The 12,922-nt window shown below is 44.1% G+C and overlaps 1 protein-coding gene across 4 annotated transcripts in view; it reads left to right on the top strand.

The window, feature by feature from the left end:
- LOC112217189 (sodium-coupled neutral amino acid transporter 3) overlaps window positions 1-12,922 on the top strand; it is a 67,777-nt gene that overhangs the window by 47,931 nt on the left and 6,924 nt on the right. For all 4 annotated transcript variants that reach the window (XM_024377475.2, XM_042297224.1, XM_042297233.1 and 1 more), the window contains 8 exons: window positions 1,042-1,124; window positions 2,287-2,345; window positions 2,821-2,958; window positions 5,670-5,749; window positions 6,156-6,256; window positions 6,748-6,872; window positions 7,112-7,256; window positions 8,032-8,135. In XM_024377475.2, the coding sequence (XP_024233243.1) occupies window positions 1,042-1,124; window positions 2,287-2,345; window positions 2,821-2,958; window positions 5,670-5,749; window positions 6,156-6,256; window positions 6,748-6,872; window positions 7,112-7,256; window positions 8,032-8,135 (835 nt within the window). The remainder of the gene's footprint in view (window positions 1-1,041; window positions 1,125-2,286; window positions 2,346-2,820; window positions 2,959-5,669; window positions 5,750-6,155; window positions 6,257-6,747; window positions 6,873-7,111; window positions 7,257-8,031; window positions 8,136-12,922) is intronic.

The raw sequence follows: 12,922 nt of genomic DNA, 5'->3' as shown, positions 1-12,922 counted from the left end.
ATATGTAAAAAGTGAAGGGGTCTGAATGGGTTCTGACAGTGAAATGCTTACTTATGGGTTCATTTCCAACAATGCAGAGTCAAAGATAAAACTTTTTTTTTTTAAATTGTTAGTAATATTAGTAATGCAGTGGACTCAATGTTTCATACATTGGCTTATTTCACGTGTTTATCACAGTTGCTATGCACCTACACCTTGTCGTAGACTATATGAGTGGTCTGTCCCAGTACGCTTAGGACATGGTGTGTCCCCACCCTAGTTACTTCCCAGACCCTGCAGCCTCAGACGGAGCCTTGACCCCATGTTCTCACCCTACAGACCGTTCAGTGGTCACTAGAGACCTAGGGGAGGCGGAAGAAAAGAGGACTGGTGAGGAAGAATATCACTGTCGCCCACTTGGCCTAGCTCACTTTGTTTTGCTGTCTCTTTCTCTTTCTCTGTCTCAAACACACTCACGTATGTACGCAAACTCTCTCTTTTTCTCTCTCCCTCTCAGAAACTCTCTTGTTAATGTGGAGCATGGTAATGTTTAAGTGTGACAGATTTGACAGAGCCTGTTGTTGAGTGTGCTGTCTGTGTGCCTTTAAACTGATTGCTTGTAGAGCTCAATTTGCTGTGGATCTTTGTACAACGAGGAGTACAAGGCAGGCTTATTAAGAGCTTTAACACAGTGCTGTCCCTCTCATACCAGCACCACCTGGGTTAAATGTTTAATGGATCTGGAAAGACGTGTAGATGTGTGTCATTGAGGGAACACTCCCAGTTCCTTAGGGGGTAAGTCAGTCAGTCCTACTGCTGGCTGTCAAGAGATGATGAGTTGATGGATGATGATGAGTTGATGAGATGATGGGTCCTCATCATCCCTGGCGGCTTGCTTTACAGTTAAGAGTTTTTCCTCTTGTCATTGAATAAAACAGAGACATTGGACATTTCCCTTACAAATAACGACTAAAGATGTAATAAATTAGTTACATAAATGTCATACATCTCTCTCTTACTCTTTCTCTCCTCCCCCTTTCTCTTCTCCATTTCTCTCTCCAGTGAGTGGTACCTGAATGGGAACTACCTGGTCATCATGGTGTCCATCAGTGTCATCCTGCCTCTGGCTTTGATGAAGCAGCTAGGTGAGTTTCTGTTAACTGTCTTAATTAAAACCTTAATAAGAGTATACTTATTTAATAATCTATCATATGTGAAATGTTGTGTTATGTTTTGTAAGTTAAGGTTCTCCGAATGTATTTTTACTTGCACATGAAAAATGACAGATTTCTACTCTGATGAGATTTTCAAGAGGGAAAAAAATCCCGCTTGAACAGTCATTTCATCATTGTGTTTGCCAATAACCCTTCCAGGGAAAGAAATTATTAGAACCAGTGACCTTCCTCTGTCTCATTTTTCCTCTACCCCCCTCCCCTTCTCTTCCACCTACTCTTTCCCAATCCCCCTCTCCTCCTCCCTCTCCTTTCTTTCTCTCTCGTGTTGTGGCAAACAGTCCCCCACTGTTTTAGGATGGACTTTAGTAAATAGCCGTGTCATGTGAGATAATGTTACTGTCAGAAGTCCCATGAAAATATAAAAATACCCAGCGCAGAATACCCTGGCTTCAGCTCCATTTAATGAGCTCTCTTGTTTAACAAAGTGAAATGGCCACAAAGCTTTCATCAAGTGAGTGTCTCCCTCTCTGTTGTCTCTGTGTTTTTCTCCTATACGCTCTGTGAGAGACCCAGCTTCATGCATGCACCGTTCACTGGGATAGCAGTTTCAAAAACGGCTCATATTCAATTACATAAGAGAGAGAGGTAGAATGACAGAGAGAGGTGGAGAGGAAGACAGAGTAGAGAGAGGGAGAGAGATGCAGAGAGAGGGGTGGAGGGGCTGGGAGAAAAGTCTTGACCTCTTATTAAGCGTTTCTCTCCTGCAGAGAATTGAGCCGAGAGAAGAGAGAGCAAGAGAAAAAGGGAGAGAGAGAGAAAGGAAAGAGAGAGAGTCCATGCTACCGGAGCCCAGTAATGAGCTGCAGCTCTCAGTACTCCAGTCCTATTCAGTCTATTTCTCTAGGCACTCTAAGAACAAACATGCATATGATCTCAAGCCCAAACACATTGTCTTGAAACAGGCGAATGTTTGTATGTGTTCCCTGTAATTAGCATTGGGAGAAAATATTAAACATGACGGAAATAAGAGAGTCATTCTAACCTCCCACGCCCCATCCCCATTTGCCAGAGGATGTGAGAGTGTGATATCTGATGTGAGTAGTTCTGATGAAGTGTCTCTGTGTTGTTTCAGGGTACTTGGGCTACACCAGTGGCTTCTCCCTCACCTGCATGGTCTTCTTCCTCATCTCGGTATGCACTGTTATACACAGCTACAGTATAGGCCTCCATGTGTTGCAGTGCTCTCATAATGGTCCAAATCCTGACTAATGGATTTCCATTGACTTGAATTGATGGTTTTTGCACATGTCAGAGTTCTATGCACAGATCTCAGGTCATAAGTTCTATTTTTCAAATCTGCAGTAATCGTCATGTTTTTGCACTCTTGCAGAAAAAGCAAATCAATCACTACATCCAGTTTAGTCTACTATCAGGCAGAGATCTGAGGTTCAACCTCTTTAATTTTCCTCTCTCTCAGATTTCTGTGGACAAGTTTTGTACCCTGCAGTTTCGGACCACGTTGGTCTGTGTCTGTGTCTGTGTGTGTGTGTGTGTGTGTGTTTGTCTGACCTAGTTTTGATTTTGTGTACTGTGCTGTTATGTATGCAGGCCCATGTCCTTCAGACAAACTCATCTCATCCAGCCAACTACTCTTTCCTCTCTGCAGGTCATCTATAAGAAGTTCCATACCCCCTGTCCCTTTATAGACTTTGCCTTTAACAGCACAGCCAGTGTGATTGCTGTTACCAACGACACAGGTTACAACCAAGCCTGTGTTCCCAAAATGGTCAACCTCAACTCACAGGTGGGTTCCTGTACAGTTAACTCCATCAGCCCATCCTTTCCATCACAGGTATTCAAGAAAATATTTAGCATGTTGCTAATGACAATGGAAAAAACAGATGACCCACTAGCCTGTTCGCGCTATGAACAATCCCACTCTGTTGAATCACAATGTATTAATCAGACCTGTGTGCTCCAGAAAGAGTAATAGGTCTGAATAGGAGGTAATAGGAGCATCCATCATGTGAAGGTTAGGGCTCAGCCTCCCAATGGTCTCCCAGTATTCCCAGACTGAGATGTCAGCTCCTGTCTGACTGGAGAGTAGAACCACTCGGGGGCTCACGTCATTCTCTGGCACTGTATCACAGACTGTAACAGTTCTCTCTCTGTGGGCCAACTCTGGGGAAATGGCCCTGATGAGGAAGGCCTGGCATTTCTGGGGCTCAGTCTTACTCATGTCTTACTATGACAATCTCTTCAGCTAGTACTCTGCAGGTACACTGTAAAAACAATCCTGTTGTTTTGACGGTACCTTGCTGGCAGCCAGTTACGTAAATTACAAATAAACTTTGGGTTAACAGTACATTACTGTAAACTTTACAGTAATGTACTGTTAAGCTAAAGTTTTGTTGGAATTTACGATAACATACTGTACATTGTTTTATGGTAACATACACACTATTAGAAAAAAAGGGGCTGAGTATAACCATACAGTGTTTGGATTGTCCTCATAGGGGAACCCTTTTTGGTACTGGGTAGAACCCTCTATGTATGTAGGGTTCTTCAAAGAACCCCATCTATATGGTTGTACCTAGAACCCTCTATCAAAACCAATTTTATCATCTAAAGATTCTTCCTAGAACCATCTATGAAGGGTTTCACCAGCCTTATTAGCCTTTAAAATTACATTATAAACTATTTAATGACTTCCGGGTTAAATAAAAATATATATTTATGACAATACATTACATATATAATTTGGCCTTTCTTTGAGGGCTTAGTTATACCCTAACACAGTGGTGTTAGGAATCTCCTGGTTTACAGGCCACATCATGCCTGAAAGTCACATTATGCTGGTTGGCAAAGTGATGTGTTATTCATATTGGAATCCAGCCAGTTTGGACATCCAACAAGTCAAATAGTTAAATACCTGCAGTCTCCATTCAGACTGCCAGGGTAGGTACGATTGAACACTAAGACTACCTCAATCATCTAAACTGGAACAATCATCTCAGTAATGGGTGCAATAAATCAAATTATTAACAGAATGGATTCGTTTAGAAATCTGTATGTTATTTATCTTTGTGTAGCATAATATTAATCAACCAATCAATGTACATGCAAAAACACAGGTATTATAGTAAAACAAATAATTCTGAAAATCTCCCTGCAATAGAGCATGCTGGGAGATATTATATATGGTTCTATGTCGAACCCTTCTTGCCTTTCAAAGAATCGTTCTTGCCTTCCAAAGAATCATCAAAGAACCCTTTCTTCCAAAAACAGTTCTTAGGATGGTAAATGTTCTAAGTAGAACCCTTTACCTTACATAGAACCCTTGTATTCCAAAACATTTTTTTCTGATCAAAATGGATTTTGGTAGAACCCTATCCCTCCGCAAAGACCCGTTTTGGAACCCTATTTTTTAAGAGTGCAGATAAGTTACAGTGTATTTAAATCAGTCACCTAACCAAACCTACATGTACATTTTATCTAAATCAATCAATCCAACTGTCACGTTGGTATGACGGATCGGGAGACAGACGCAGGAATGTGTAATAGTTTTTTTTAAGCCCAAATGACGGTGTGCCGTGTAAAGACGCGGGGAACGGAGACCAAAGAAACACGTAACAAAACACAGGGTAGAAACCCAAAACAAAAGAGCGAGGAGTACCTCAAATAAATAACACACGCGCACAACGATTAACACACGGGACGAGACCCGTAATCATCTGCGCAATCCACAAGGACATGAAAGCCCAAAACAAACAGCACAGGTATTCTCACGCACCAACGGACATTGTAACAATAATCGACCACCCAATGGAAACCAAAAGGCACACTTATACAACTACTAATCAGTGGGAAATGGGGACAGGTGTGTGTAATGAAAGATCCGGACACCAACTACCTCATACCTCAGTACACTGACTCGGTACCGGTACTCCTTGTAAATAGCCTTGTTATTGTTCATTTATTGTGTTATTTTATTGTGTTACGGTTTTCTTTTAATCTATTTGTTAATTTTCTTACTTTTTAACTGCATTGTTGGGAAAGGGCTCGTAAGTAAGCATTTCACTGTAAAGTCTACATTTGTCGCATTCGGGCGCATGTGACAAATACAATTGTATTTGATATTCATATTATGCAGTACTATTAGTAACAGTACAGTTGTATTCTTGTGTAGTCAGTCATAAACTGGGGAATTAGCAGTAGATTATTGACTAGTGTATACAAACCCATAATCAGCATCCCCTAAAGATGCACTAGATTTCCCAAGTCGCCCCGGGTAGATAGACCAGTCCCTCCTGCTGATATACTTATGGCCCAGGCATCCCTAAGCAGGCTAAACGTTGGTCAGTAGCCAGGTCCAAGTTAATCACAGGAAATCATTTGCTCTGTGTGATGTGTGCTTCAAGGCCCTAATGGCCAGTAAAACACTAGGTTGGTGGTAAGAGGGTTGGGGCTGGCGCCACCGTATCCATGGTGACTTCACAGTCAATTGTTTTCCAGACTGCCTACACCATCCCCATCCTGGCGTTTGCCTTTGTGTGCCACCCTGAGGTCCTGCCCATCTACACCGAGCTCAAAAAGTAGGTGCCCCACTTTCCCAGGATGCAACATTGTTGCTGTTTACTATCGGACCCTTTAATTCAGTTCAGTCATCCTGCAGATTGGAAAATCATTGTCAACTTTGTGCTTGGCTACTCATATGCCAGTGTCATATAGCACACTGCTTTGCATTCTCAGTAATGTGTAAATACGCATGGCTAGCCTGGTGATAATCTGAATAATCATCCTACTTTAGATCAATCTGACATGTGTTCAGCCACAATATAATATTCCTTTGTAAGATTCTTGGATCTTATGTAACCCTCAAACAAATCAAAAATGCCCTAAAGCTCAAACTGGCCTTTTTTTGTGGGCATATTGGTGTGTGTGTGTGGTGTGTGTGTAAGCGTGTGTGACATCACATCATCCAATATTCTCTGATTTCAGCCCAACCAAGCAAAGGATGCAGCATGTGTCCAACATCTCCATTGTAGTCATGTACACCATGTACTTCCTGGCTGCTCTGTTTGGATACCTGACCTTCTATGGTGAGGCCCACTCACCTCCATGTCATTATAATGCTCCCCCCAGGCCCATTTTACATGAGCTTCAGGCTAGTTCAGTTCGCTAACACAACGCCACTTCTCACGTTTGCCATTCATTTGCATGGACAAAGCTCTTTTAGGCTTCAGAGGCTGTTTTTAAAGTGGTAGAGAATCATTATGAAGTAACTGCTCCTCCTGGTGGCCGTAGCTCATATCAGACCAATTTGTAATATGCCAGTGATTCTACTCTATGACATTGTTATAAGCACAATCATAGCAGTATATTACTGTAGTATATTTCAATATAAGGCTCCAAGCACAAAGAGGAGCAGCATGTAACATATAAGCCAGGCTTTCTTTTGCCTACTGATGGAAAAACATTGATGTGATGATGATACGTTGCATATCGTTTGTAATACATTTTCTGCTCTTTCTGGAGTTGGTGGTTATTGATGCTTCGCTAAGCCCTCCTCCTGTGTGTCTGCCCCCTACAGGTGAGGTGGAGTCAGAGCTGCTGCACACCTACAGCCGTCTGGACCCGTACGACACCCTGATCCTCTGTGTCCGTCTGGCCGTGCTCACCGCTGTCACACTCACCGTCCCCATAGTGCTCTTCCCTGTGAGTATTACCTCTTATCACAAACAATGTGTCTGGCTCAATGAAACTGTGTATGTCTAGAAGTAAAGATGTATACTATGTATACTTAGCATGTATGTCACTGTCACTTTGGACAAACGCATCTGTTAAAACAGCATATTACTATATTAAAGCAGTGAGTTTCTGCTCTTTGATGAAAGTGTGTGTCTGTGAATAAGAATAGTTTAGTAACTGTGCTTTTCTCCCTGTGGTCTTCTCAGGTAAGGAGAGCCATCCAGCAGTTGTTTTTCCCCAACAAGACATTCTACTGGCCCCGCCACATTGCCATCGCTGTCACCCTGCTCACCCTCATCAACATGCTGGTCATCTTCGCGCCTAACATCCTGGGCATCTTCGGCATCATCGGTAGGAATTCAAAAAAATGCACATCTCTAGAACGTATGCCTCCAGACACAAGGCTACCTGGAATTGTACCTCATTGAACACAAAAGGGCACACCTGCCTGTAAGTAAAAGCTTAGGATTGAACCTTTATGTAATAAAGCAGTCTAACTTTCTGCACTGTCATTGTGACTTTGCTAAGAGGAAATATCATTGTCCAGACAGATGGAGGTCTAGTTGCCCTCGGCTACCTTACAATAAACTGGGGGGTCCTCACAGAGTGATGATCATAGCCTCTTACATTTCACCCTAGACCATTTGATCCCCTATGCATTAACCCCTCAGCCGTAATAATGTACTTACAGTGACAGATTTGGAGACATTTTAGGGGAAAGCTCTTAAATCACCTCAGGAATGATAAAGTCTTATGATCGAAGAAACTGAAATGTTCGATCCTTTCATCAAGGATTATAATGGATTTTACATGTATGCTGTAGTTTTAGCACCTTATTGTCCCAACTTTGAGTAGTTTCATGAGTATTGTTGGGTGAATAGTAATCTGTTGTGTTTAACGCTAACTTCAACACTTTCTATCCCAATAAAGCCTTTAGAATGGAATCTCTTGTTTCTGCTGGTGTCATTCTGACAGTCAGGGAGACAAAGGATACTTTTTGATGACTTTCCTGACATCGCTAGGCTACTTCCTCGCTGTTAATTTGGGCTCTTGTTATTCTACGGTTCTGTAGATCTTGTTGTTTGACACTATGGCTACAGAGTGTTTTTATCCTCTCCTCCCTCAGGTGCCACATCTGCCCCCTGCCTCATCTTCATCTTCCCTGCTGTCTTCTACATCCGCATTGTACCCGAAGAGGAGGAGCCCATGCGCTCTACCCCCAAAATCCTGGTGAGTGATGTCTCCTAGCGCCCCCCTACATCCTACAGCCATAGAGACTCCTGTCATGTCTTACTAGAACTCTGCAGATTACTGTTAACTATTGGTTTTTAACCCATAAGAGTCTTAGCCTTATCACAGTGGAGGTTACTCGGAGGAGGAAGAGGAGGACCATCCTCTTCAGTGAATTTAATAAAAATAAAAATGGTAAAACATTAAAAAAGTTATCCTATTTATATAAAACTAAACTAAATATAATCAAGTCACCAAATAACTGATTAAAACACAATATTTTACAAAGAAGGTTTACAGTAGCCTCAACAGCACTCCGTAGGGTAGCATCATGGTGTAGCCAGAGGAAAGCTAGCTTCCGTCCTCCTCAGCATACATTGACTTCAATACAAAACCTAGGAGGCTCATGGTTCTCAGGTCCTTCCAAAGACTTACAGAGTAATTATGACAACATCCGAAGGACATCCTCCAGCCTATCAGAGCTCTTGCAGCGTGAATGACATGTTCTCCACCCAATCAAAGCATCAGAGAATTAATCGAGTAACTGAGATCATAAGCTACAGCTAGCTAGCACTGCTGTGTAAAATGTGGTGAATAGTTGGCTCAAAGAGAGAAAGACAATAGTTGAACAGTTTTGAACAAATTAATTTCTTCCAAAATGAAGGAGAAACAAGAGAGAAATAGAGAGAGAGAGTTTATCATTTTTTTCACTTTCAGTTTCACTTACTTCAAATCAAAACATTATTTGTCACGTGCTGAATACAACAAGTGTAGACATTACCATGAAATGCTTACTTACAAGCCCTTAATCAACAGTGCAATTCAAGAAGAGTTAAGAAAATATTTACCAAATGAACTAATGTAAAAAATAAAAAGTAATAAAAGGTAACACAATAACATAACAATAATGAGGCTATATACATAGGGTACCGGTACCGAGTCAGTGTGCGGGGGTACAGGTTAGTTGTGGTAATTTGTACATGTAGGTAGGGGTGAAGTGACTGTGTAATAAACACTGAGTAGCAGCAGTGTACAAAACAAATGGAGGGGAGGGGGTCTTGGGTGACTGGAGTCTCTGACAATTTCATGGGCTTTCCTCTGACACTGCCTATTATATAGGTCCTGGATTGCAGGAAGCTTGGCCCCAGTGATGTAGTAGGCTGTACGCACTACCCTCTGTAGCGCCTTACGGTCAGATGCTGAGCTGTTGCCATACAAGGCAGTGATGCAACCGGTCAGAATGCTATCGACGGTGCAGCTGTAGAACTTTTTGAGGATTTGGGGACCCATGCCAAATCTTTTCATTCTCCTGAGGGGAAAAGGGATTGTCGTGCCCTCTTCACGACTGTCTTGATGTGTTTGGACCATGATAGTTTGTTGGTGATGTGGACACCAAGGAACTTGAAACTCTCGACCCGCTCCACTACAGCCCCATTGATGTTAATGGGGGCCTGTTCGGCCCGCCTTTTCCTGTAGTCCATGATCAGCTCCTTTGTCTTGCTCACATTGTGGGAGACGTTGTTGTCCCGGCACCACACTGCAGTTCTCTGACCTCTTCCCTAAAGGCTGTCTCATCGTTGTCGGTGATCAGGCCTACTACTGTTGTGTCGTCAGCAAATTTGATGGTGTTGGAGTTGTGTTTGGCACGCAGTCGTGGGTGAACAGGGAGTACAGGAGAGGACTAAGTACACACCCCTGACTGGCCCCAGTGTTGAGGATCAGTGTGGAAGACGTGTTGTTGCCTACCCTTACCACCTGGGGGTGCCCCGTCAGGAAGTCCAGGATCCAGTTGCAGAGGGAGGTGTTTAGTTCCAGGGTCATTAGCTTAGTGATGAGCTTTGAGGGCACAATGGTGTTGAATGCTGAGCTGTAGTCAATGAACCGCATTCTCACATACTGTAGGTGTTCCTTTTGTCCAGGTGGGAAAGGGCAGTGTGGAGTGCGTAGACCGTGTTTCAGTATGATATGTTGAATAAAGACAGACACCAATGTCAAGTTCAATAGCCTTGTTCATGCATTGTACAAATCCCTACAGGCGGAGTCTGGGGAACAGTCAGGCTAGTCGATTACCTATCAACTAGACTCCTTAACTGTCACGCCCTGACCTTAGAAAGCCATTTTATTTCTCTATTTGGTTAGGTCAGGGTGTGATGTGGGGTGGGCATTCTATGTTTTGTTTTCTATGTTTCTTTATTTCTATGTTTTGGCCGGGTATGGTTCTCAATCAGGGACAGCTGTCTATCGTTGTCTCTGATTGGGAATCATTCTTAGGTAGCCCTTTTTCCCTCCTTCAGTGTGGGTAGTTAACTTTGTTTGTGGCACTTAGCCCTGAAAGCTTCACGGTTGTTTCTTTCGTTTGTTGTTTTGTTGGCGACATTTTCAAATAAAAGGAAAATGTACGCTCACCACGTTGCACTTTGGTCCACTTCTTTCAACGGCCGTGACAGTAACATCATCCTTTTCAATAGAAAGTGCAAGCATAACGGCATAACATTAAGTTCTTAACAGTCAAGTTATAACAATTGAAAAAGCATTACATTTTCGTTTTACTTCAGTTGTCATCTTCCTTTCTTTTTTTCTTTTTTTTATAAACAGAGGACAAGTTAACACAGTCTCTTGCTTGCAGAGTAAGCCTGTCCGGTGGCTTGCACAGCCGATCCACCCGTGAGTAAGTATTGGCTCTGACAGGGGTAGGATTAGGGCCACGAGCTGGAGAGCTTGGTGGGGTAGAAGCCTCACCTTCAGTTGGCTCATGTCTCAATTCTGTGCCCCTTACCCTTAGGCCTGGACTGTTATCCAGCTCATCTAGGTGAGTGTCTGGCGTGTTCTGATTTGTTTTCTCTGCTACGCGCAGATCTACCCGATTTGGACGATAGAGGGAGCCACCAACACCCACCAGGTAAGAACGTGGTGCAACTCTCTGTAGGCACGTGCCCAGCCTCCAAAGTCCTGTGTGGTCTCCCGGCAGCGGTTTCATCCTTATCGTTTCACCCACCTCCAGCTCTGGTAGGTCTGGAGCAGTCCGGTCGTAGAAGCACTTAGCGAGCTGCTTCCTGTGACGCCAACCATGACGCAGGTCTCAAATAGCTTGTTAGCTACGGGGATGGTAGTCTTCAGACGTCTGGACAGAAGGCGTTGTGCTGGGCTGCTGTCCATGTTTTCATTAGGTATGTTCCTCCACTGTAAGATCGCTTTCCATGGGTCGTTGCTGTCGTGCAAGGCCCTGCTTAACAGGTTTTTTGCAATCTTGACAGCTGATTCTGGCTTGCCATGTGCTTTTGGGTGTCTTGGAGAGGAGGTCACGTGGTCAAACTCCCATTCTGAGGCGAAACGCTTGAACTGTGCAGTGAATTGTGGGCCATTGTCCGTGATTACCTTGTCAGGCTGACCTTGCCTTGCAAACTGCGCCTTGCAGCACTTTATGACCGTCTCTGCAGACAAGTCAGAGAGCAGTTCAATTTCCCAAAAGTCAGAGTAGTGATCAACGATGAGAAGAGTGTCCTTTTGTCTGGGGCTGAATAAGTCCATGCTGACGATTTGCCAGGCCCTTGTGGGCAGTTCGTGTGACATCATGGTTTCCTTTTGCTTTTCATGAGCGTACTCGTTGCATGTGGTACAGTTGCTGACAAAGTCTTTAATTTCTGCTTGCATGTTTGGCCAGTATAATGTTTCACGAGCCTGGCGGTAGCATGTGTCACCTCCAACGTGACTGGAGTGTATGCGACGTGACTGGAGTGTATAATGACCTTCTGACCTCTGAACAAGATGCCATTTTGCACGCTGATCTCATCTCGAAAGGTCCAGAATTCTCTCACTGTGAAAGGTGTCTCCTTTTTCAGGTAATGCCAACCTGCGAGAGCCATGGACTTCAGTCACCGTAGGCGTCAGTGTGTTGCCTGATCTGGTCTAGGCGGTGATCTGTGACGTTTAAGTAGTCTGCCTGATTGATCTGTTGAACGTCTTGTTGTTCCTGCTGTAGCGAACAGATGGCCTGCCGCTGATAGGCAGTGCCTCTGCCTGTACATTGTGCTGTTGCCCTGCTCAGTGTGTCGCTGATGTACATCTCTGGTCCTGGCTTGTAAATGACCTTCAGGCTGTAGTTTTGCAGAGTCAGGAGCATGCTTTGAAGCCTTTTGGGCACGTTGAGGAGTGGTTTACTGAATATGGAAATGAGTGGTTTGTGGTCAGTTTCAGTGGTGACCAGCTCGCGACCATATAAGTAGTGATGGAATCGCTGGCAGGTGAAGACGATGCTGAGGCACTCTTTCTCAATTTGTGCATAGTTTTGTTCGGTGGGCGTGGGCGCTCTCGAGGCAAAAGCAATGGGCTGGCCTTCCTGCATAAGGCAGCATCCAAGTCCCCATTGGCTGGAGTCGCTCTGGATTGTGACAGGCTTCGTGACGTCGTAGTAGCGCAACACTGGCATGGATGAAGCCAGAGATATCATCTCCTGCACTGCGGCCTCGTGCTTGGGTAGCCAGTGCCATGGTGTGTCGTTGTCCATCAGTGCCAGGAGCTTCACATCGTGGTTGCGTTCTGCTTCTTCGTCTGTGTCACCACAGCCTACAATCAGGACATCATCGGCGATGGGTTCAATGCCCTGAGCCCAGCCAGTAACTCGTGCTGCTTGCTTTGATATACCTCAGGCGCCACTGAGACACCAAACGGGAGCTTGAGCCAGCGTTTCCGACCCCATGGGGCCCAGAAGGTAGTCATGAAGCTGCTTTCTTCGTCCAGCTTGCATTGAAGGAATGCATCTCGGGCATCCACCAAGGTGAAATCCTGGC

Source organism: Oncorhynchus tshawytscha, linkage group LG02, assembly GCF_018296145.1.
Source record: "Oncorhynchus tshawytscha isolate Ot180627B linkage group LG02, Otsh_v2.0, whole genome shotgun sequence".
Lineage (NCBI taxonomy): Eukaryota > Metazoa > Chordata > Actinopteri > Salmoniformes > Salmonidae > Oncorhynchus > Oncorhynchus tshawytscha.
This window is presented reverse-complemented; position numbering and strand designations above follow the sequence as displayed.